The 25,695-nt window shown below is 37.0% G+C and overlaps 1 protein-coding gene across 8 annotated transcripts in view; it reads left to right on the top strand.

Moving 5' to 3' along the window:
- Window positions 1-19,338, top strand: part of RHBDD1 (rhomboid domain containing 1) — a 37,003-nt gene extending 17,665 nt beyond the window's left edge. For all 8 annotated transcript variants that reach the window (XM_084529921.1, XM_084529915.1, XM_084529914.1 and 5 more), the window contains 3 exons: window positions 781-840; window positions 4,082-4,204; window positions 16,829-19,338. In XM_084529921.1, coding sequence (XP_084386047.1) covers window positions 781-840; window positions 4,082-4,204; window positions 16,829-16,947 — 302 coding nt within the window. In that variant the 3' untranslated portion in view covers window positions 16,948-19,338. The remainder of the gene's footprint in view (window positions 1-780; window positions 841-4,081; window positions 4,205-16,828) is intronic.
- The last annotated feature ends 6,357 nt before the right edge of the window (window positions 19,339-25,695 follow it).

Here is a 25,695-nt window from a genome sequence, read left to right as displayed (position 1 = left end):
ATGACTGTGCCATTAAGTTGACCATGGATGTGGTGTTTGTACAGTGAAAAATTACTTGGTCAGATGTTTGCATTCTCATGGGAGGTTTTATCCCATTTTGGTGTTAGCCTGTCATATATGCTTAAGTGGAAAGCAGTTTTAAGTGGAAAAATAAAGACCGAAGCATCAGAGTTCCTACCCTACTTGAGTAAACTCACTTACTTAAAAGTTAATATTTTCTCGTTCTGTGGCATCATGACTATTAGGACTGTTGAGCATTGGATTAGGTTGCAGAGGGAAATTCTGCAGTCTCCATCCTTGGATGTTTTCAAGACCTGGCAGAATTAAAACCCTGACTAAATAAACTGGTCTGATATCATAGCTGACCCTGCTTTGAGTGGGCTTTGGGCCTCCTGAGGTCCCTTCCAAACAGAATTGTTCTGTGATTCTGGGATAAGAGCCATGGTACTGTTAGTGGCACATGCTGTGGAGATCCTGCTTCCGTGAAGGTTGCTGTGTGACTAAAGAGTGGAGGAAGGGATTTTCCATTAAACAGGTGATTTTTGTCAGCAGAGCACAAACAATGCAGCGTTCTTCCAATTCTAAGGTCTCTGTGCATTAACCCATTTTTACCACTGTACAATCACAGTGCAAAAATTATTCATTATAAGTTCTGGAGAACATAGGTTGGTTTGCATTTTTCTAGTCTACTTGGCTATGTTGCTTAAATTTGATTCTGTGTTTTAAAGAGAGACTATGATTATTTTATTCTAATAGAGCATGCATTGTTCTTATATTTAGGTGCTGTTACTTCATTCACTGATCCTGACAGGCCAAGAGACTACTACTCAGGTTATTCAGGTAAATGCTGTCACCCACTTACCTAAAAGCTTATTTCAGCTCATTTTCAGCTTTACAAATATGGATATCGTTTTTGCTAATAATAGAAAACCTACCAAGTATTCTGCCTATTTGTGCACTTGCTAATAAAAAACAATTTTTCTGGCTTTGTCTTTTCCTACCTGGGGAACCGTGTTGGATGTGTTTTATACAAGAGTCTTTAAGCCTTAAATTAAGGGTATGACTTCATAAAATGCTACCCTGGGCCAATACCATCCCTTTTGCAGAGCTTGCAGCAAGGAGGAAATTGTCTACCAGAAGCGTCCTTTTAAACATTGGTAGATCTGCCCTGATTTGGTCAACTTACCCATTCCTTTCTAGGATCTAGACCACAAAGGGAGTGTGAGCTACCTGTTTCCAGCTGGCAGTCTCGGGCCAGTTACAGATGTTTGCTGAGCTGCAGTTACTGTTCTGTTGCATTGCTCTGTTGCACGTTCGTAACAACCAAATCTTCCTTCAGTATGCCAATAGAGTAGCATGTGGAAATTTAAGAAATTGTATCAGAAAAAGGAATTTGATTTGCTAATGAGGATAAGAATTTGCACTTGACATTTAAACTCTGTAATCTGTTGCATCCACTCTATAAACACCAGCTGCTCAGCGTGTGGGTGGGTGTCGAAGACAACTTTTGTGGAATAGGAGCAGATTCCAAACTGCCCTTTACTTCTTTTCCAGGTCTCCCTAATCACAGAGAAGTGAAGATATTTCATGTAGTATATTTAGAATGATTAATAATGACACAGCACCAGAGAAAAAGATCTGGTACACTGATGAAAAATAAACTTGTTTTGTGTTGCATGTCTAGGGCAGTCCCCAAAGAAACCATGGTGTTGCTTTGGTTTGGTGTGGATGAAAGGGAGATAAAGGAGCACGGTTAACACAAATTATCCTATCTTGCATGCTTGGCTTTAGATGTAAATCATTTTTTGTAGTAAATTCAATACTCTGAATTGATTTATAATTGTAATTATAAAAGATGTATATATACACAGGGAATGAACGTATTAAATATATATCATAATTTTCTTTCACCTATTCATAGGAGTCTTCATGGAAGGGTTAACCTTTTGCTTGTTGTATGATATAGTAATGGATTTTGCTGTCTGTGAATTAAGAAAACTTTCTAGAATTGTATGCTAATGATGCATGTGCAGTATATTAATTTTTCATTTTCTGGTATTGGTGATTTATTACTTTCTGACTTCAAATACCAATTAAATAAATAATACATGTAAATAGATAATAACAGATTTTATAAACCAGTACAGAAAAACAGCTTTACAAGGAAAATGAAGATTTCAAGTGTGATTTTTAACGCATTTAGCGTTTGGTGACTGAATTAGGTTTTCTCTAAATGCAGTTCATGAATAAAGTATAGGGATGCTTATTTTGATTAATAGGAACACCTTTAACATGTCAATATTACTAAATTGTTTCTCTTTGTAAAATAAAAGATTGCAGCTTTGTCAGCACTTACATCTTGAAGACAGTGTAAAACATCACACACAAAATTTACAATAGAGCAAACTTAATGACATCCTTTTTCATCAGATAGCACCATGATTTTTATAGTCTTCATGCACGCTGTTTTGAAGCCTCCAGAAAATAGACCAATAAACCAACGTTCATTCAGATTAGCATAATGCAGAGGGGAATGAGAGGAATATATAAAGATCGCATCTGGAATATGTATCTATATCAGCTAAAAGGTATCCTGCAGTTGATTTTATTTTTTTCTGCAGAACTGTCTCTTAAATATAGCCAGTATGACTGAAAGGCTTTTTTAAAGGTTGTTAACAATATGACTAATTCATACAGATTTGAAATTATGTATTTATCTCTTTCTAGCCAGAGGAATAGCAAATAACTTGAGAAATGGCAGAAGTTCATGTCACAGGAGGATAATACCAAGTCTTCAATGCAGTTGTGTGAAAATTTCTGCCAATGTTAGTTGTTGTATGTTCCAAAAAGGAAGAATTTTTAAATGGGTAAAATTACTTCTTTGTGTGTCCATGTATAATGTGCATTTGCATCCATACACACACACGGATATAAAATTATATATGTCCTCACTGTGTAGTGTGTGCTTGGTATTAATCACAGAAACTCCACAGGAAAGTTATACGTTAAATCTATATAACTATTGAGATATCAACATCAATAATAATCTTGTGTTAATCTGAAGATAAAAAGAATGGCATGCTGTACTTGTCACACAAATATTTTCATTATTTTTTTCATTTGGAAAATCTTGTATAAGTTTTCTATCACTTGGAGAAACTGGCTGTGTTTCTGTACTTTGATTCTTCAAAATCTACTGTCCAGGTGTCTAGAAGAGAAGTTAAATATCCAAAGTTTTATATACTGACAATACTAAAGAGGAATAGAAAAATGGCACTTCTCTCCTTAGTTTAACTCAGCAGAGATTTTCTGCGTTCAGGTTTAGGTTGTGTTAAAAGAAGAGATTCAAGTCTCTTGCCAAGTTGTTTTCTTTTCTTTTAAATCCCAAAAGGATTTGGGTGGATGATGGCTTGTTCATGCTTGTTTTGACAGACTTTGTAAGTGGTCAGAAATGCTTGGTGGTCATTAGCAGAGGCAACATACAGTGGCTGTGGCATTAGATGAGATCTGCAGTGTGTTTTGGTTTTGTTAGTTTGTTTAGAGCAGATGTAGCACAAACCAATTGCCTATTTCCCTACAAAAAATGCAGTCTTCATCCATGTGTATTCTAGTTTCAAACATTACTTGAATGTAGGATGACAGTGGTACATACTGTTTATGGCCACTAGGGTGAAACGAGACAAAGGTGGAAAAAAGCCTGAAGCAAACCTGTGGTGTGGTTGCCGTTTCAGTGACATAGATAAGGTGTCCTAGTAACGACATTTAAATATTAAAAGGAGATGATGAAAACCATCTTTCAATTTGTTTGAAATTTTAAATAATGGTAGTTCTATGTTACTTATTTATAACTGATAAAAGATGGAGGTGTTTGATGCATCTTGCTTGTTATTATTGTTCTCCTGTTACTGTAGTCTGGCATTGCAAATTACAAAAATATATTTTGATTCATGGCATATCATAAATCCTATTTTTTTTCTCTCCCAAATTAAACAAATTTGTGGAAGAAAGATAACGAAGATAATGTCTGGCTTCCTCCCCTTCCACTGAATATCATCAGTTTATTTTCCTTTTCATTTTACAGATTATTATTATAGATATCCAGAGTATCAATACACAACACCAAGGAACTACTATGATTATACGGGTGGGCTTACAGAGGAAGAACAGCTTGAAAGAGCAGTGCTAAACAGTCTTAATGAAAGAGGTAAGGCTTCTATTGTGTTTCATATATCAAATTATGATTCATATTGAGGTGGGAGGAACACAGGGAAGATGTATTGTTCATGATTTATTTCCAGTCTTTTGACATCCATTCAGAAATGGACAAAAGTTTTCTGGTAGACTTTTCAGAGAATGACGTGTAAGGATGGAGTACCATTCTTAGTGTAACTGCATTTATTAGCAATTGCTTACTGTTTGATTTACCTGCTACTTCTGGAGTAAAAGAACTGCTTTTATAACAAACAAAACCGAAGTAAATTAAGTTACTGTGCCAAATAAACCCCTCACATTCTAAAGAGTAGTAGGGAGCAGTATAACAGAGGAATCGATGCTGCCAATATTTAAACTTTTTGTGTATTTTTTGCTCTTTATTTGTATTTGAGGAGAAATGTACTGATGTCTTACTCCTCACATTTGTCTCTTTCACCCTAAAGAAAGTTTGTGCTAGCTAGTGGAAAGACCAAAAGAAAAAATAAAAGCAGTTTAGGAATAAATATAGTATTTGTTTTTAATTGCAAATTATTAGTTGAATTGGTATAAAATATATTAACTGGGATATACTTTATTTTTCTATAATGCAAGTAAAGTCAAGAGAAAAAAATCTTAGTACAATATATTTCTCATTCTGAAAACTTGAGTGAAAATATACTAGGCTAACAGTATATTAATGTAAATGTTAAACCTGATGCTTTAGTAGTTTTGCAACATTTTAATATTAAGTGATTATACAAAGGACATAAATTACTACATATGTTGTCTGGTATTGAGATTTTTAATATCAAATACTGCTCTTTAATCCTGTATATTGTATGTCAATATATGACTTCAACCAAAGGCTTTATGTTCTCCTTAAGTTAACAAAGCTGAAAGGTTTCTTTTAAATTTGATGAAGCTCTAACATTAAATCTTAATAAAAATAACCTGACTGCCACTTATCAGTGTAATTTTTCTTCTTTTGTTCATAGTCTTGTTATTCTAACTTCCTGGGTGCAAGGAAGCCATAATTAGGAAAAAGATAACAGAAACTCATACTTGTCGCTGCAACTGTTAAAACACGATGCACTATTCATTAATCTTTGCTTAGAAAAAATAATTTACATCACTGGTTTATGGCTGTTAAAAATATCAGGCAAAATATGAAAGTAAATATCTTGACACGTCGTCATCACTTTCTTTCACACCGTCTGTGATCATATATATTATGAAGGATGTTGTGTTATCTGGAAGATAATTTTAAAAAGGCAGCAGATGAGGCAATGTTGTGTATGAAAAGGTTTCTTCAGTTTGAAAAATTGAATAACATGTTTTTTAATGTAAATACAGCTTTTTGCTTTACATCTATTGTGAGAAGTCACTTTTGAGGCTGAAGTGCAGTTTTTTTGGGAAAACTAGTTTTTAAAAAAGTGGTTTTTGTAGTTCTGTTACATACTTAGGCTTCTAACTGTCCATAAATATTGTGAAACTATAAACTTAAAAACAAAAAAACAAACAAAAAAACTGATTTTCAAACAAAAAACTATTTTCTGCAGCAAAATTAATAGTGTAAGAAGTTTTAGAAATGATGATAATCTGAGCAGTTCCTTTTAAATCAAACTTTCTGAAAAACTTAGAAGCTGGAGAGGGTCTTAGCTTTCAAGCAAATTAATAATGTATGAGTCCAAATAATGTAATGAGTCTGTCTGGTCTGCTGGCAAAAGTTGGCAAATTAGATATTGTTCATTCTGTTTTAGACATTTTAAAACAAAACAAAAACCAACAAAACCACCACAACAAACAGGTAATATCAATATTTTGTCCTATATACATTTGTCCTAAATAAGGTTTTGGGAAGGACTGGGTCTAAAGTGAGCTTTAATGGAAGGGACATTTTTTACTTTACTGACATTTTTACTTGATGTTTTACATCATTTTTTACAGATTGATTTTGAGAAAAATCTTTCAAAGCTTTTAAGTGTTTTGGGATGTGTTGTCTTGCAAGAGCATGAACCTTGTTTATATCTGTTTGTGTTTTTATACTATCAACACAGTAAACCTGTGGTTTGGGTTGTTTTGTTTACTTGTTTTTCAAAACACTCTGTATAAGATTCCTGCTCTTGTGAGCTTTGTCTGTAACAGCTGAGTGCCGATGGCTTTTAAGTCATTGGAGCCTAGGCATCTAATGGATGCCTCATGCCTTTGGATGAATGATGACTTTAGGTGTAGTTTTAAAGCCATTTGATATTCTTTTGAGGCCTTAAGTCACACTGCAGAAGGAAAAAACATGAATTATTACTCAAATCTCAAGACATCTTTGACAAAGATGTCAAATTCTGAGCTCTCTGTAGAAAATATATGCACGTAGGATTTGGTATTACAATAAAAGAAAATGCTTTTATTTTCAATGCCATAAAATGAAGTCAGTTTGTAATAATAATGACAAGATTATGATAAGAAAACTGGACAGCGTACATTTTAGTCTGTCATCCATCAGTATGGAACACCTGCAGCTTTCTGTCTGTAGCCTTAAATAACCTACATCACTATAGGTAAGTGTTTGTTTCTATTTGCTTTTTGAAGTACTGTGCTGTATTTGGACAAAGATAGAATACATTTCCTCTTATAGTTGAAAATCTTACTTGGAGAATGCCCTTTGAAACCCGAGAAAGAATTCAAATAGCCTCTCTAGCTAAGTATGTCTCGCTAGCAGATAACTGGCATACCAAGTCACATTTTTAACTTAGGTTTCAGACAACAGCATTTCTTATGTCTATGCTCGTGTCTGTTTTCAGTGCTAGTTAAAGTTGTTAAACCTCATGGATAAGCGAAGTGGGAAATACATTATATTGTCGTTTCCAATATAGTTTGGTGCAATTAAATTTATATAGGTGGTATTTTTATTATGGTTTCACAGCAGTGCTTTAATTTTGCGGCTTTTCCTGTTTGTCACAGTACTTTAGTTTGGAAAAGTAAGACTTCAGAGCTCAACTTTGAAAAATATTTCATAAAACAAGCTACTCAAAGGTTAAAGTTACCTATGGGCACATCTATTTCCAAAAGAAAGTAGTATAGAGTTTGTAATTGATCATACCTGCTTCAGAGTGACAGAAAGGATGAAATGAAATGTATTGTGCTAATGAGCAAATAGCGTATTCTTCCGTGTCAGTCTGAAAAATAAAGCTTGAGTGAGTACTGTCCTTTGAGCAGGACATGTTTTTCCTTGAAGCATGGCATTTGCTGTAGCTTGCAGTTATATGGATGAAACAGGTACTTAACATGACTAAAAATTGCCTAGCGTAATTTGAAACAGGCAGCTAAATGGATGTAAAAACAGGTACCAGAACCAAAATTCAAGGCAGTCTTTCCATATCTTGGACTCGATGATCTTGAGGTCTCTTCCAACCTAGAAATTCTGTGATTCTGTGATCTTTTTGTTTCCAACTGTGAAATTTATACTATCGCACTTGCTCTGTAGCTTGGCTGAAAATAAACATATTTTTTTTCTTAGACAAATGTATTTATTAGGGGTTTTAGGCCACAAAATGTACCATTGGGTTTGGAATGTTGATCCATTCTTACAAACTGCTGTGTTTATATCCCGCTGAGCTTTTAAAATGCTCAGTGGCATAGTCCAGAATTTCCTGGTATCAGTCGTTGTCCACAACTGAAAACTAATTTGTATTAAGACACATTAAGACAGGCAACAAGTTTAATCTAAGTAATTATTTTTATATAATCCCATACATGAATTTATCTAAACTCGGCATAAAGGTACTGTCTTTCTACTTAATCTGCATTCACACATTCCAGAACTGCAATTTTATTTTGGCGCCATATCCTGAGAAATTCTTTAATAATAGTAATAGGTATCTAATGCAAGAAAAAGTAATTGCTAGGGCTGTTTATGTGAGATTTATGTAGGCACTGGTTTTGGCAGTCTGTCAAATTGTCATAACGACCTATGCTCATTTACTAAAAAGAACTTTTATATTCTTTCCATCACTAGTTTTAGATATTGTCAAACAAGAACCAATGTAAATGTAAACAGCATTAGTTTACTTTCTATTTTCATTCTGATTCTCATAAAGTAATTTCATATTACTCACAAATTAAAATAACTTCTCCTTCAGTTAAGTCAGATAAGGACAATTATTGTTTTAATTAACATTTATTTATGATATTTAAATTATATGGTTTCACTATGAAATTAAAAATATATGGCTTTACATTTTGGTTTAATCCTCATATTAGCAGCTGTATATGGTAACCCCAGTATACCGTCTCTCTTGTTCTTATCTGTTGTTTCCTTGCTCTTTTGCTCAGAAGAAATATCTGGATTAGTGTGGGATGGGGATTTTTGTGGTGGTGGGTGGTGGGGTTTTTTTTTTGAGCCGGACTTCTAAGTTTATGTCTTTCAGTCTCAATAATGTTAAGAATCCCCTTGCGTGCTCGTGTCTCTGCACAAAAGCATTTTTCTCTTAAGAAGGAAGTTTTTAAACGTGTAGCTTTTGTATTTTGTGGTTAAAGTGAAATATGTGTATATAGAAAGTCCTCATAGGTTTCACTGCAAATATGCATTTCTTTAATTCTAATCTGATTTAAATTAAAGGAAAAAAAGAAATGTTTAGATGTCCCAGTATGTAGTAATCATAGGTACATCTGCAATGTGGTTATGAAATATTTAGTCATCTAGCTTAGCAGTTCTCTGACTTTAACTTTAGTTCCCATTTCTGCTTTCTTTTATTGAGACTGGGATTCTTTGTTCTATTTAGGCTATGAAACTTGCTAAATCCATTGAAGATCGTGAGTAGTATGAAACAGAAATGCTGTATGATTCCATTTCTCTCCAAGCAGGGTTGTCTTTCCCCTTTTGCTACGGTAGGAATGCCAGTCATTGCATTGAAATGGTTTTCTGTAGAAATGTCGTAAATTATATGCTTCGATACGCAGTGCATGATATCAGATTAAAGTACGTTTCATAAAGTCACGTGTAATGATTGGCATCTGATTCTGAAAGGCCAACTTTTCTTTTAGTTGGTCTTAAGTACCCAGAAACATGTTCTGGGAGAAAAGCTCTCTCCTTCAAGTGAAGTTCCTGCTCCAAATATCTTTGGAAATAACTTTTTATAACATTGCATATGTGGTCTAAGATCCTGATTGCTAGCACTTTGTTTAGGCAAATTTCCAGGAAGTTTAATTGGTAGATATTCAGCATTTTCACGTAAAGTTTTGGTGTGTGCTTGGTGTTAGTAGCAGACCACAGTAGCCAGAAGTCTGTTATAAATACTTAACGGACTCCTGGTTTCTGAACATTTTTGAATTTCAAAATTTTCCTGAGGCTAATAAGCAAGTTTACCGTTGGAGCTTTCTTATTTCCTTGTTAATATATTATCTAAAATATAAATATCTTTTAAGTTAAAAATAAATAAAAATCCCAACCTACATGCGTAGGAGTAGAAATGTTCATAATTGATAACTGCTGATTTAAAATATCTTCCTGATTTCATCGAGCAGTTCTCTTTCAGTATTTATGAGACACAGATAAGCGAAATCCTGTCATTTTTTTTTTTTCCAAAACTGCAGACTGTGCTTGATTTTTGTCTTGGGTAGTTGTATTCAGACAGCATTCCAGTTTCATTTGCAATATTACTTCTGCTTCTCGGACTCCCATAGTTAAGTAGATAGATACCAAGTTTCAGATACAAGTCTGTCACAAGTGAAGTATTTGGTTTGTCTCAGGAATATCTCGTTCCTTGAAGGGACCCTTGTCCCATTTAATTTCCTGTTTCATGTGCTGCGCTTGTATTTTAAACAAATTAGAATCTCTTAGTAAATGATGAAATTGCACTGGAAACTAATAAATTAGGGAGTTCTTTAGCAGGATCTCCCAGTGAAAAGCTAATACTGTTGCTCTTTTTCTAGCAATAGAATTGTAGCAAGAATCATAGCTAGAATTTTCCAGCAACAGAGCTCAATTTCTGAAAGAAGATTAGTGATGCGTAGTATTAAAACAAAACAACAAAAATATTTTTGAGAATAAAAGTTCCGATTCTCTCGGTAGTGGAGATAAATGCTCACCAGATATGTAAGAAGCAGCACCGCTAAGCCTTTCCCAGCAGGCGTGGTGTGAACCATTTGGCACCCATGAGTTACCATTCTTGACAGATCGTTCTGGAAAGCAGAGAAGTGGTTCTGTTCTGAAATCTGTTTACACACATGAACTCGTTAGTTTAATGGCTTAGTGAACTGGAAGAGCAGAGCTGTGTTCTGTTAAGTGATCATTACCAGAAACTTTTTGATGCGAAGTCCAATTATAAAGTTGTTGATGCAGGTGAATGGGATTGGGAACAATTTCTATTCTGTCTTTCCTGAAAAAGTTCTGCCCAGTTGTTCATACAGGATTGCCTCAGGTTTGGGGCTTGCTTGGGTGCAGTACTCTTTAGTTGTGTATTCAGGTGATTAAAAAGATGCCAGTAATTTAAAAGTAGGACTTATTCTACTTGAATGATGAAGCATTTGCACTTACGAAAGTGGGGGAAAAAAATAAATAGATTATTGAGTCATTGTGATGCTAGTACACCTCAATAGTTTAGAACATAACTTTAGATTCTGTTTCATACCCTAATACAGTATGCCTTTCAAGGCTGTTCTGCTCCAAGTTTTGCCCTGGTATTTGCTTTTCTCTAGTTTGCACTGGATGTAGCGCTGTGGTGAGTTTACTATACTCAGTATTTAATACCTGGAGATGATGGTATTCATTTTGCTGTGCAGCACATGTTTCATTCCTTCCATCAAATGCTTGGTACTATATCCTGTATTTCTGGAAACCTTGCCTTGAAGGGTTAACTTCCTTTGGTCTTTTAGCAACAAGTCACAGTGACACAGTAGTGCCTAGGTTCTGATTATGAATACAAAAGATTTTATCGTATGTCTCAATAACCATTAATTTTATTTGCATTAAAAAAAGTATATGATACTGATACATTTAGAACTTCATGCTGAAAGCTATACAGAATGTTGCTTTTTTCTCTGACTTCCTAAGTATGCAAGAACATTTTGGAAAGTATCACCAATATGGCTTGCTTTTGGATGCTTTTCTTCATGCAAATGTGTCAAGTGCCAAAGAAAAGTAAAAATAGCAAGAAAACAATAAAGAAATAGTTAAATCTTCAATTGTAGTTAGCAATGTTTTGCTTATATTCATGCTGCATCTATTTATAAATGCATGGTCTGCATATGGAGTAACTGTTCTTGGTGCTTTGACCCAAGACACAGTGATACAAGTGGGAGTTTTTATATCGACTTCAGTGGTCTCTCGACATTTTTTTTCTTAGTAACTTGGATGTTTTTGTAAAGGAACAAATGTTGTTCCTTCCACAGTGGGTTTGGCAGGGTCACCTTGCTGGAGAACAAGCAGTTCTGCGGAACAGCTGTGGGCATAATTAGAAGAAGCTGTGTGTGGGCTACAAAAAAACACTCCTCCACGCTGGAGAAAGTGGTAGTTGCTGTGGAGTGGTTTCAGTCTGCATTGGTGTTTCCATTCATCTGGGTTTCTTGGACTTGGCTTTGGGAAATGGATATTGTTTAGAATTGCTTTGTTGTGTCTTTGTTAGGCATGCAGAAATGCCCTAAAAGAAAGACAAAGCCTTTTTTTTTTTTTTTTTTCAAATGTGACTTTAAATATATATAACATATAAATATATAATATAACATTTATTTATATAACATATAACTATATATAACAAATTTAATTTACAGTTAAAAGCAGCTCCCGACTAAGGTCAGTGAATAATCCTAACCTTGGATTTACCCATTGATTTACTATTTTTTCTCTTGTTGTTGTATCACTGGATTAATCTTTATAGACTGGGTATAACTTGCACTTTGTTTATTGAGACTTAAAAATAATGTTCTGGACCTTTTCCTGATGTCTGACTAAATAAATTACCATATTCTAGTAGTTTCAAGAAAACTATAAATCTCCATGCTGTGTCTTGCTGGCCAAAGTCACATCTACATCCTTATGGTCCTAAGGCCAGCTGTGTTGTGTCCCTTCCATATTTTTTTTATTTTTTTTCTACTGATAGTCTATAGCTTGCATTAAAATATATATATATAAAGATTTTATACACACATAATAATTACATACGTTCCCTGCTGTTGTCAGTGTGCAGGTAGGTTTTACAATTATGCTCAAAAGGAATATATGGGACACTTCTGTCTTTCATCTTTAACGTGGTACGTGCAGTTGTGTAGACATCGATGAGCAAGCAGCTCAGCTGGCCCTGAAAGCTGGCTGGATGTGATCAGAAAGTCTTACTGTCATTAGCTCAAGCAGGTTTTTTTGCTAATGAATTTAGTTCTATTTAGCAAGCTTAAGTACAGAGAGAACTGATCCATTCTGGAAAGTATTAATTAGAATCGCCTCAGTTACATATTTTGCATGTGGTTCCCAGGCAAAGTGTTGTAAGGTGGCAGTGAGTGTAAAGCCTGCACTTGTCCAGTTCTTTGGTAACCCAGCAGCAGCTGTGTAGCACCATTCATACCATGTCGTACGTGGAGAGGTGTGGCTGGCATCTGTGTTTGATGAACCTGATAAAATTTTAATCTTTCTGTGTGTTTTTCAAGAGGGAGAAAAGGTGGTTCAGATGAGCATTACTTGGGGCTTTTTGCCTGTATTTATCCAATTGATCGCACAGCTGAAGTGTTCAGCTAGGCAGTTTTTGCTATGTTACTATGACATGATACATAAAGGAAGAATAATGCATTTATTTAGTACTTTTAAAAATCAACCTTATGTGAAGCAATGTTTGGTTGAAAAATAGAATCTAGTTGCAAAAATGTATCCAGTTAGATTTCTGGAGACTTTTAACCGTTTTAAACAGAAATACAAGCCTATTTGCCTTATTAAAGAAAGGAGTTTCTGCATGTAATTAAAGAATTTGCCAGAATTATTTCTGTTCCTGTTGGTATTCAGGATTTTTGAGATAGTAAAACTCTCATTATGTAGCACTGTCTTCATTTTCAGTTATTTGAAGGTAGAAATGAAGATTGCCTTTTCAATGTCTACTTTTATTTCCTTGGCTGAACAAACAGAAATGCAAAATCTTTTACACAGCATGAGTTGAACAAAAAAAAATTAGTATGTTAGATCAGAGCCTGGCAATGTCTTCTGCTTTTAGGATATCTGTACCTCTCTGGCTTACCTGTGGCAGTATGTGTGTTTCCTAACTGTTGCTATTTTAGTTTTTAATGGATAAAAAATACAGATTGTAATAAGGATTAATAGTTTCACATCAGCTCTGTTAAAACAAAAGTAAATTTAAATTGTGGGTTTGGTACAGAAATGACCAGAAATTCCCCGTGAGCTTTACAATTCAGAAGCGTTGAACCAAGTTCCATAGCATCACAGAAATGCTTTCCAAGAACAGGCCTGTTGTCTCACACTGCTGAGGACAGAACTTGAGTAACTTCCTAATTCTAAGCAAATGTGTAAGGGTGATGAAATTTTACTTGTATTTATTCCTTTTTGCCAGAAGAAACGTTCAGACCTTTGAATTTGATTTTTGTCAAACTCTTTGTATGATTTATTTTGTTCGTGCTGTACTCCTATTTTAGACCTCATTTTTAGGGCTTTACTTCCTTTCATTCTTTAACATTGTTCATTACTTGATTTGTGCAACTTACTGGAAAAACAGCTCAGGAGAATAAAATACAGGTCATGTGAATAGCAAAATAAGTCACCGAAGTAATTTTATAAAGTAACGAATGTCTTAGTATCATTCAAAAGAATGAATTGGAAAATACACATAAACACCAGTGAATATGCACTAATGAACCAGAAGGCAAGAATCTGCATGGAATAATGTAAGGTCTTCAACTTTTTTTGGAGGTTGTACTGTGGATGCTTGAAACACTAAAGAAATGAGTTAAGCAGTAACTTCCCATTTGCAGCTGAAGACTTCTATTCGATTATGCTGAATATGCAGTCTACCTGAAATTCTTCTTGTAGCTGAAGTTAATCTATGTTTTCCTTATTGCTCTAAAGAGAAATAGATATCTTTCTGTCTTAACCTAAGGTAGGTTAAGTAGCATATCTAGAATAGGTCAAGGTTCCTCTTGAGTTGGTTAGCAAATCCTGTTCAATACTTGGGAATGAAAGATACGTTTGTATTTGTGTATCGACTATTTTGCTTAATGCATGTCTCCTTGTTTAGTTGACTAAACATCTTGAGACTTATTAGATCATTGGAGAATGCGGTGAGATTATTTTATATCATCTCTCCTGTAGTATCTATGCAGTAGCTAGAGGAAGCTAACCCAAGGCACTGACTGATAGTCTGGTCTCTAAGTGTGTGCTGCTAACAACTTCTGTTACTTTAACAGGTCTGTCTGGAGGATATGAATACAGCAAAGATTAGGCTCTGAGGCATGATTAAAATAAATAATGAAGTTCACGTATGAAGGCATTAAGGTATTTGTGTTACCCAGAACAGGCTCTCAGCCCTTCTGGAGGGAAGGTTTTACGTTTCTCACTGCTATAATCTGTCTTAGAAGAAACCGTGTGGTCAGCATTGACCTGACCTGCTCTTCTAACAATCCAGTTGAATCTGGTCTCATTGTATGCTACTTTTCTTCCTAACTTCACTAGTCACACCTGACTTCCCATTAGTTTGGTCTTTGAGTTGTCAGCCCTTCCACAGCACAGCACACGCGGTTCGTAGGCTTCCCTTCCACAGATCTTTACTGACCTTGCTTTGTGCCTTCCAGTTTGAAGTTACTGTTGCTTTGGAAAGGATGTTCATTGGGTTATGAAATATTGTAAGCCCATGTGTATCTCAGCTCGTGGTCAGTGGAACACAGTAAAACAACTGCTTGTTCTTTGCTTTTTGAACACACCTTGTATCAGAAAGTAAAATGAGGGGAAATAAATAAATGTAGTAAATGAACACTTAGCTCAGCTGAATCTTTTTGTTAATGAAAACCATTCTGCCATGCTGCATATGAACTGTTTTTTTTTTGTTTGTTTGTTTCGTTTTTTTTTTTTTTTTCAGACAGTGAGATTGTTCTTGGATTGTAAGTAAAAAATAAAATTGAGAAGCAATTTGCCTTGTGCTAAGGCCTGCGATTTCCAATACATATTAGCTTTTTGTAGCATTCTGAACAATTTCTTCTAATGTCCATTTGCTGTTGCTGCCATGCATGTATATTTATAATTTCCATGGTATAAAGATAAACTGTTGGAGCGCATTATAAAAGAGGTGGCATCATTTCATCACTAAAACTTGATGAACTTGCTAGCACGGCATGCTATTTTGCAAGGGAGAAGTATGCACCTAGGTAGGGTAAACGATGGTGGGTCCCAAGGAGTTCATGTAATGTTTGTCAGCGACGTAGTGTTTTCAGAAGCAGAGTAACACCTTAAATTATTTTGAGGATTGTCTCTGGTAAATTGAAACAGAGGGACAAACTGAAGATAAAATACAAGAATATGAATTAAGTTGTCTGTATATTAATTAATTAGAAAAATACTTCTGACCATTGCCTCTAATTTTATAAACACTTAAACAGTGCTAAGCAGCAAAAACTTGAGCAGCTATAGTTATCTCTGGAAGTACTTTCCAAGAGCTTGACTGCTTGGCAAGCACAGAAGAAAACCTGAACGTGTTTTCAAAATCCTACATTTGGTTAGCACCCTACAAATTAAAATGCTCTTGTAAGTGAATAAGAAACTAACAGAACCACTTTGTGAATTGGACTTCCTGCTATTATGCAATATAAACAACATCATGCGTTTGCTACAAACAATTTTGGATACAGGATACAGCTGCAGTTAAAATCCATTTTGAAAATTAGCTTAATACAGTATTTGCCTTTGGTTTTCTATATTGCTAATATAAATGTAGTTCTGAGGTGGATGTTTAAGAAATACCGAGTATTACAAAGACTGTTGTGTTACCTTTAAAGCTACTTTGTTTATCCTTACCTCTGTAAGTGAGCCCAGTTTCTTATTTTTGTTTCCCAAGGCCCCTCAGTTGTGTGTAACCACAACCTTTCAATCTTTTCTTTGCTCTGTAACTTAATGTGAATTGTGAGCAGTTGCTTTCCTTTGTTTTCTCTTGCAGTGCCAGGGCAGAGAACCTTCCTTCAGTCTTGGTGTGATACTTCTGCTCACATTAACTTACAGTTCTCTCTAGCTGAGCTGCCACGTGGAGTTTATTTATGAAATTGCTTGCTGCCAACAGGATGGGAGTTGTGTGCGCATCTGGTATGGGTCAGCACATGTTGGACTGCTACACTAAAAGCAAATACAAAAGCTTGTTTTGCCAGAAGTAGCTATTGAGGATGTTTAAATATTCTTACAATCTGGAGTTGCCTGTATAAAGTAAGGATTGAGGAAAACGTTTGCTCTCAGGTTAATACATGCTAGGCTTTGGGGTTTGGGAGATCTTCTGGTGGTGGTCTTCATTTCGGGGTTTTAAGAGCAGTTGTTGGAAACTAACAGTCCTTGAACCATTTGACCTGGAAATAATTCCCCATTTTCTTTGTGTTGCAGTGCTTTGGATTACAGGATACATGTGCATTTTTTCAAATTACAGAACAAAATAACAGTTGTTTCATTGTCTTGTAGATTTTGGTGGAGCAACATACAATAATGAGCGGCGACCCTATGGTTTTTGGTTTCCACCTGAGCAGAATTCAGAAGAGGAAGTAAGAAGGCAAAGACTTCGTAGGTTTGACAGAAGATGAATTTGGCAGGTGTTGATGTAAATTGTAAAGTGCTCTTCAGAGTTAAAATATTTGCAGATTTATTTTATTTTTACTATTCATTGCAAAACTGCAGATTTTGTGAGTTCAGGCTCCAAATTTGAACTTGCATAAAAAATGAGTTGGGAATCAAAATGTGATCTTCGCCAATCTCCATTCTGATGTATGTTAAATCTGGAAGAAGACTGATGGTTTCGCCAACCTTTTTCTCTTCAAAGTTCTTCTTTGTAGCTTCAAGAATTCATTGGCTTTTTGGCTGCTGGTATTCTCAGACGGCAGGGTTTCTTTATTCTTTTCTGTGATGGATAATACTTTTGAAATGTAATTTTAAAACTATGCAATTCTTTCCTACATATTTCCCATTTTTCTATGATGAATAACTCTTGGGATTGGCATGTGAATTGTCACTTGAAACGACTGCTTTGATGACAACAGGTAGCTCATAAGATTTGGGCTTAAGCTTTTCCGCAGTTTTGCAAACTGTGAAAAATAGTTGGAGCTATTGTTATCCTAAGGAGTTACGTAATAGAACTTTTAGTGTTGGAGTCTTCCTTAAAATGTGCCATTTAGTGTAGAGCTTGAGTGTGACAAAACTGAGTTCTAACTACTTATTCCCTAGAACCAATCCTAATGTTTACCTTTTTAATTAAAAAATTAAAAAAAAATAAATCTTTTACAGAGTTGAAATAACTTGTTGTTAGGAGCTTTATGGAAAGGAAGGTGGATATGTCATGAAAATATATTTATTTGTTAACTTACTGTTTTGGAATAACTATTCTTCCTTTTTAAAAAGGCTTAGAAATTGTATCATGTGTATGCTGTTCATGGAGCTATAGAAATTCTACTATTTCTCTGTATGTATCTCATCTGAGGTCCAGTCCCCATGCCGTCTGCAGACTTGTGGAGATCATACCTTAATATAGTTTACCTTGAGTTTCTCATTTTCTAGAGAGCATTTCTTGACCCAACTCCAGCGTAGCTGGCAGCAGACCGGAGAGCTCGGTTGTCGCTTTGGACGGGACCTCTGTTGGCTGCTTGGCGCGCAGTGCCTGTCCTGCTTGTGGCATATCTGCCTGTTCGATGATGTAAATTAGCAAACTTGAAGGTTTTTTGAGTATCTAACACTCAGGAAAAATACTCACTGCCTAGATGTTTTTTTACCTTGTAATGGAGGAAATCTGTCTGAATCTGGGAACGATCCTGTAACTCTTTTCAGTCCTGAAGAGATGTGCTTGCACAGGAATGATTCCATTATTGTCTTTAGGCACATAATTCTTTGAATCTCACCAACGCTCCTTTAGTAAAGTGTTAGGACGAGCAATTTAATGGTGATCACCAGTCTGTGCTTTATGAAGTCTACCTCTCTATGGAGTTAGAGTGTAAAGCACTGTTGTATTTTTCATACAGAAAAGAAAGATACTGAAACTGAATTTGTGATTATGTTGTGTACGTAGAGTACACCTGGTTTTAATTAATGTATGTAGGGGAAACTTTTGTTAGTTGAAAATTTCAAAAACTGTTCTCCACCCGTGCCATTCTCACTTTCACCATCTATCTTACTTATACCTATTGCTGATTGTATGCCAAGAAGCAGCAAAACAAAAAATATTGTTAAGTGGGGTATGTTCAAGGCTCTGAGAGACAACAGACATGGCTGCAATGCGACTTTGGATGTCCTTGTTAAGGTAATACTAAAACACTGGTGTTATCATAGTGTTCTCTGGCAGATTTGAAGTCAGTAGATAAGTGATGAATTTCTGTATCCTTGGTTTTGGTTGTTTTTCAATATATGCGTGTCTTGTTTGTTATTCTGTGGCTACTGAATGTCCTGAAAAAAAAAAAAAAAAGCAGATACTTGTACCTTACTGCAGACTAACTTTTCTATGCCTTCTAAAATTAAATATCAAAAAAATGCATAGAGTTTGCATATTTTGCTCAGGGTGCAAAAATTGTGTGTGAAGAAGGACATAGCATTGTTTCCCCAAACTGAACTTAATGCTCTGGTCAAAAGTTTGTGAAACTAAAACAACAGTTTAGCAGACAAGAAATTATTTTAAAACACTGGATATCACTAGTCAGTTGAAAGTGGGGGGAAGTAAAATCAAGAACGTGATTACAAATTTAAAAGCACTTGCATGCTTTTGTAAAGGAAGGATTAATACCAACCATATGAGGAGTAACACAGGAAGTTCCTCATACTAACAAGAGCTCTCATTTTTATTACCATAAATATGTCTCATGAAGGATCTGTTTCAGTCCCCCTGTTCTTGTTTTGTCAAGCACATGCAACTAAATGCCTATAAAAACTGTCAGTACTAATAGTTGTTTTCACTTTCATATAAAAAATTGAAATAAATTTTTGTACACTTCAAATTGTCTGCTTTTCTTTTCAATGATAAGGCATATATTTTAAAATAGCAGAGCTGCCACAATATTGTTAGAAATGAAGGCTGGATGCAGAGGGGGGCAGATGATTTACATCAGGACTAGTTTTTCTTCTTTTGAATTCGGTGGAAGTTTTTGGATTGGATTATTGGGCAGTTCCAATACACTTGGTGTTCTGGAAATTGTAACAGAATGATGCTTCAGTTGGGCCTTACCATCTGTTCAGGTTGGGAGCCCTGATGATGGTAGATGCAAGTCACAGATGAATCCCTAACATATGCTGACAAAAATTCAGGGCAGTGTACATAAATGGGTCCTCCACCTCGGATATTTTCTGGCTGTTTAGAGGCTGACTAACTATATATAAAATATGGATCTTTAAAGAAAGAGTAGTTTGATTTAAAAACAAACAAACAAAAAAAACCTTTAACACCTGAAGTTTGGTTCCTTTGTTTCAGGAGCTGTGATTTCTTGGGAACATTTTATGCTTCATTTAAACTCTGATCAAGTACCATGTAAGAAATTCCACCCCCTTAATTAATCCTAATCAGCAGACTTGTTAACAGGTCCATTCCTGAAACTTAATGATTAAATGACCAAACATTTTACTGCTTATAAGTGTTTTGTTTTTTTTTCAGTCCAGAATTAAGATGTGGTTAAATGTGTCTAACTCTTAAAGTTTTTTTCCCACTCCTGTTTTATCTTTAAGCAAAAGCAAATAACGTATTCACGTATGTAATACTATTTTCCTGGCAGCACCATTTCTCCTAAGGGGTAAAGTGCCCTAAAAAATACTAACAAAATGGCATTAGTACATGTCCCACACCACAGCAGGAGAGCTTGTGCTTGATGAGTGTCAATGGTAATGTTGTTCTCAGTACAGGCTGTAAGTGAGATCAAAATCTGCCCTACTTCCCTTAAATTGTCATCGCTGAAAATCAGAGTAAGTAAATACTGACAATCTTCAGCTTTCAATTCTTGAACCCTTTCTAAAGGAAAATTACTCTTTATGAAAGTCTAAGTTTAGTGATACTCATATCCATTAATTGCAAGCTGAGACAATTAGAGAAGGACAGTTTTCCACACAATTTTGTATGGTTTAGGTATTTTGTTTATATTCACAAATGGTAAAGCAACTGGTTTAGTGAAAGACAAGAGTGAGTATCCATGTGGCAGCAGTCTTCTGCCACATGAGAACAGAGAGAAGTTCATCTCTGTTGTTCACTAGCTACTAGAAACTTCCTAATTTGCAGCAAAATGAAACGTAAGCAAAGAATTTCTAACCATGTTGACAGTGAAGCTTTGTAATGAGCTAGGGATACTCTGCAGTTTCCTTTTGTAGTCTTCTAGGAGCAGGTTAGACAAATATCTCTTCAGGAGTGTTAAACATCACTAAGACAAGAGGAAGTAAACAGTGGGAGAGCAATGGTTTGTGTTAGGTCCTTCAAAAAATAATTCATCACAGGGATCGTTTAAAAGCTATTGATGCAAAGGTCGCTTCTGTGAATCAGCATGGTGGGTATCACTTCCCTTCCCCATGTAGCAGGTTAAGGAATGGTCCCAGAATCTCTACAATGTTGAGCGTGGAATGACTTTTTTGCTGACTCCTTAAAATTAGTTCAGATGTATGCATAGCCTTCTCAGATGCTGAAGTGTGTATTGTATATTCTTTTGCCTAATTAACGGATGGATTGTATTGTTCCTAATTAGCTCAATTCAGCTATACTGTTAATGATGTAGCTCAATTGTTTTTGGTAACGTTTCTTTCACTTGTGTTAGTACAAAGCGTAATTCAGTAACAATTGATAAAATCTTTGAAATAGCTGGTGTGCAAGGGTCAAGCTTCCCACTTTCATTCTGATCAGTGTTTTGGGGGAAGAAAAAAAAGAGAGCTTAGGTCAGAGCCACCTTCCTGGAAAAACTGCCTGAGAATGAGCATCTAAACCAGTGATATTTGTAATCAGTGCATGAAAGACAGGATGAGGGAGAACGGGTTAAAGTTGCACCAGGGGAGGTTTAGGTTGGATATCAGGAAGAACTTCTATACCAAAAGGGTTGTTAGGCATTGGGATGGGCTGCCCAGGGAAGTGGTGGAGTCACCATCCCTGGAGGTCTTTAAAAGATGTTTAGATGTAGAGCTTTGTGACATGGTTTAATGGAGGCCAGGTTAGTGTTAGGTCAGAGGTTGGATCTTGGAGGTCTCTTCCAACCTGGATGATTCTGTGATTCTGTAAATCCTGCAAAAGATCTTGCTTTTCTGTGTAGTGATACTTTGTTTTACCAAGCTGAACGTGATGTAGTTTTGGGGCTCAAATCCTTTATTCCAAGTCTTTCTATAAACTACTAAAAATGTGTCAGTTAAATACTGTGAGCTCAAACCTGTCTCCTTTTGAGAAGCAGCCAAGAAACACCCCGTAGTGGTTGAAAAGGTGAGTTTTTCTATGAGGTGGTTTTAGATGCTGAAGGCCATCTATGTAATACTGAGGAACCATGGAGTTGTTCTTCCACTTTAAACTTGTATCACCTCTAATTGAACTTCCAGTACCTTCTGGAACATCTAGATGAAGTGACTAGAAAGGGGAAAGTCTAAGTATGAACACAGCGCAGTATTTATTTGAACGATGATGATTTTTCCCCCCACCTGGCTAGTTTTCCAGCTGGTTAAGTTGGGCAAAACTTCAAAGGTTGACTTTTTAAATGCTGACTTCTGAAATAGTATCCAGTTGTGAAACAAATTCCCATTTTGATGAAACAATTGCTTCACTTGCCAAAAAAGTTTTTACCACAGCCATTATCAGAAAGTTTTTATCATTTCAGAGTTGAAGCAAATCCACTCTGTCCTTGTCTGACTGCTTGTCTTCACAACTGGTTTTTGAATGATCCTTTTTTTTTCTTTTTTTCTTGCAAACAGCTGCTCCCCACCCATTACTCTTTTAATTGACTAATCTTCCCTGTGGTCTTGGATGCTTTTTTCTTTCTTGCCCAGACAGTTGACACCAGAGGGCATGTAGAGCATTGGCACGTAAGTCCTCATTTGCAGCCCTTCTCTAAGTATGGCAGGCTGAATTCAATTAAAGGTTATTTAGGGGTTGTTTGCGTAAGACCTTACAAGGCCAGGCTTCAGTCTGTGAAGTGATGTCATTTTCAGCAGTCTGTCTGGCACACCGGAGAGTTCCCCAGGTGGACATGGTTTGTTTCCTGAGTTTGGATCTTGGTGATGCTTAAAGAATTGGTGAGGGTGAACATTGTGGTCTCGTGCTGTGCTAGGGGGCTCGCATGGTCATTGTAAGCTGGCTATCTCCAGCTGTGTGTTGGGAAGAGTTGGCATGAAATCAGATCAGAATCAGTTTTTCTTCAATTAATAGTGTACTTTAAAGCTTTAGGGACATCTTTTTAATAAAGGAAACAAGACTTGGGTTGACAGGTAAGAGACATACCCATCAATTTGCACCACTCATGTTTTTTAAATTTACCCCAAACACAGGCAAAACCCATTTAGACTACAAGACTTACATATTTTTTTGACTATTTCACTGGTGCTTATGAACCAGCCGATGTAGGAAAGAGTTGTTTTGGTTAAGAGTTTACACTGGAAGAATTCCTGGAACAGTTTTGCCTAAATTTGTTGCATATAGCAGTGCAGTTCTGGGAACGAGTCTTTAAGCATTTTTTCTGATCTAGGAATAGACAGACTGCTGCTGCTCCTGTTCCTCTCCACTGGTAGCCTGACAAAGCTTTATCTGCTGCCGCGGCCATGTGCCAGTAAACTCCCGGTGAGCTGTGCTGCTGGCCCTGCTGACCCAGAACCACAGCAGCCTTGTCCCCAAGAGCAGGTTCTGTAAAGATAACCTCGTTGGCACTTCCACACAGCCATAGTTAAACTACTGAATTCAATGGGACTTCACATAAACATGCATCTAGTTTTTATCTTACCAGCACTGCGGGACAGCACAGTCCAAATGAAATCCTGTTCCAGATGGAAAAAGCACTTGCAGACATTTTTTAAAATAAAATCAAGTACGGGAAGCCTGTTCCCTACTTCTTGTGCCAACTTTCATCTGACTTTGTTTTCCACATCCTTTATTTTTCTGAAGATTTCAGCATTGTAATTTTGCCTGGTCAAAGGAATAAAATCAAAGGGCTCAGAAAGCTTCCTAGCAATATAGATATCTGTAACTCGACAGGTATCTGTCTATAGACATCTGTTAACTTGAAGAGGAGGGAGTAGAAGTGAAAACCAGCAGAGGGAACGCCAAGGTCAGAGGAAGAGGAGGTGGCGCTCTGTGGGGCACAGCCCTGAAGAGCAGGCTCTGCAGCCCACAGAGCGCCCACACCGAGCGCAGGTGCCCCAGAAGAGGCTGTGGTCTGCAGAGGAACCCATGCCAGAGCAGGTACAGTGCCAGAGGACCACGGCCCATGGAGGTGCAGTGTCAGAGCATGGAAAAGAGAGGAGAAGCGGTGGAGAGGAGCTGCCACCTGTGTGCCAGGAGCCCGTGCTTTGTGCCGCCCGTTGCCTCACTGACAGGCCTGAATGCCATCTGTGGCACTAGCAGGGATGCAGGAGAGGAGTCTGGAATTCAGTTAGGCCTGGGAAAATGGGTGGAAAAAAGTTTGCCATCTTGTTTCCTGATACACAAATCAGTAATTACATTTTTAAGCTGATCAGTGATGAATTATTTACGCTGCCTAAGCTGAGTCTATTTAGCCTGCAGCAGTACTCACCAAGGGATGTCTGCGATCAGCTCCGCCAGGCATCGAGGTAGTCCTGGCACTAGGGCACCTGATGATCAGGGAGCTCGGTCGGGCCCATGGAGCTGCACGTAGCAGGAGGCTGCACCTTGGGGTCTGCTCATGGAGGTAACAGCCCCAGGTGGGCTCTGTGTGGAGTTTAAGTGTCTTCTGTTACCTCATTCTGATACCTGGTTTTGGCATGTCAATTCTGGACTTTCGCTACAGAGACTTTATTTCATGGAATGAATTTAAAGTATACTTTAGAGAACATAATTTTTACAATATAGCACAGTTGCAATAAAATGAGTGATAGCTGATTTCGGTTTTGCTTTAGTTTCCCCATGCCTGCATGCTTTCTGTACACCAAAAGAAGAAATTCACTTGAAAAGACATCTTCAGTACTAGGCCTGTGCATTTCTTTCCCTTTCTAGTGAAAAACAGCAAATGAAGCAGAAATGGCCACATGTTAACAGTTTTTTCTCTGCCACATGGGCAAATGGGTGTCGTGGTTTGCGAGGGCGGCAGGAAGGAAAACTCTCATTGTCACTCAGGGGTTGTGAATGGCTTCACCCTAGGGTGGTTCATCCTGGCTGGCTGTAATGCTCAGCGCATTGCCAGCATCGCGTTCTGTAGTGCTATTAATGATCGTGTGCTCTGTAGGAAAATATTTGCTTCTCTATGGGGCCTACACAAGATCCAAAGCACTTGAATGCAACAGTGAGTATTATGTGGATTATAAGGACTAGAACAAGGGTGTTCCCTTAGAAGTGTTACAAATAGTTTCAACTATACGCTTTTACATATAATTTTATAATTAGATCCCACATGAGTAATTTACCTAATTATTTTCTGTGTACAGTCACTGGACAAATGATTGCAGGAGTACATGCTGCTTTATAATTTGGTCTGTCTTATTTGCTTTATAATATTAAGCAATTTATTTGCAACTTCATTTGGAATTAGTATCACATTTGACAAATACCTTAGCTAAGCACGACACAGGAGCTTAGGCAGCTATTGGGTATTCTAAGGTGTCGGTAGTAGCTTGAAATACATCTCTGATATAGTGTGCTTCTGTAGAAAATCGTAACACATAACTAGCACATGCAAAAACTGCATCAAAATCATAGAAAAACATGATTGTTTTACGTCGTGTTTAAAATCTAACAAGATGGCAGAGAGACGGCTTATTTAGGTGCCAGGCACCATGCTTGGGCCGTAACGACCTCTTGCAGTGGTGTAGGCTTGGAGAAGAGGGGCTGGAAAGTTATCTGGAAGGGCCTGGGGTGCTGGCTGACAACCAGATGAACGCAAGCTAGTGGTGTGCCCAGGTGGCCAAGAAGGCCAGTGGCATCCTGGCCGGTACCAGGAGTGGTGTGGCAGCAGGCTGAGGGAGGTGGTGTCCCTCTGGGCTCGGCACTGGTGAGGCTGCACCTCGAGTCCTGCACTGGGCTGTGGGCCCTGACTAGGGGAGGGCACTGAGTTACTGCAACGCGTTCAGAGAGGAGCCGCGAGGGAATTGCCATGTTTTCATGGGAGAAGAGGAGGCTGAGGGGAGACATCATCACTCTACACCTGGAATAAGCTGCAGCGAGAAGGGTGTTGGTCTCTCGT

Source organism: Aythya ferina (assembly GCF_964211825.1).
Source record: "Aythya ferina genome assembly, chromosome: 9".
NCBI lineage: Eukaryota > Metazoa > Chordata > Aves > Anseriformes > Anatidae > Aythya > Aythya ferina.
The sequence above is the reverse complement of the archived record's forward strand: the minus strand, read 5'-3'. Positions and strand labels throughout refer to the sequence as shown.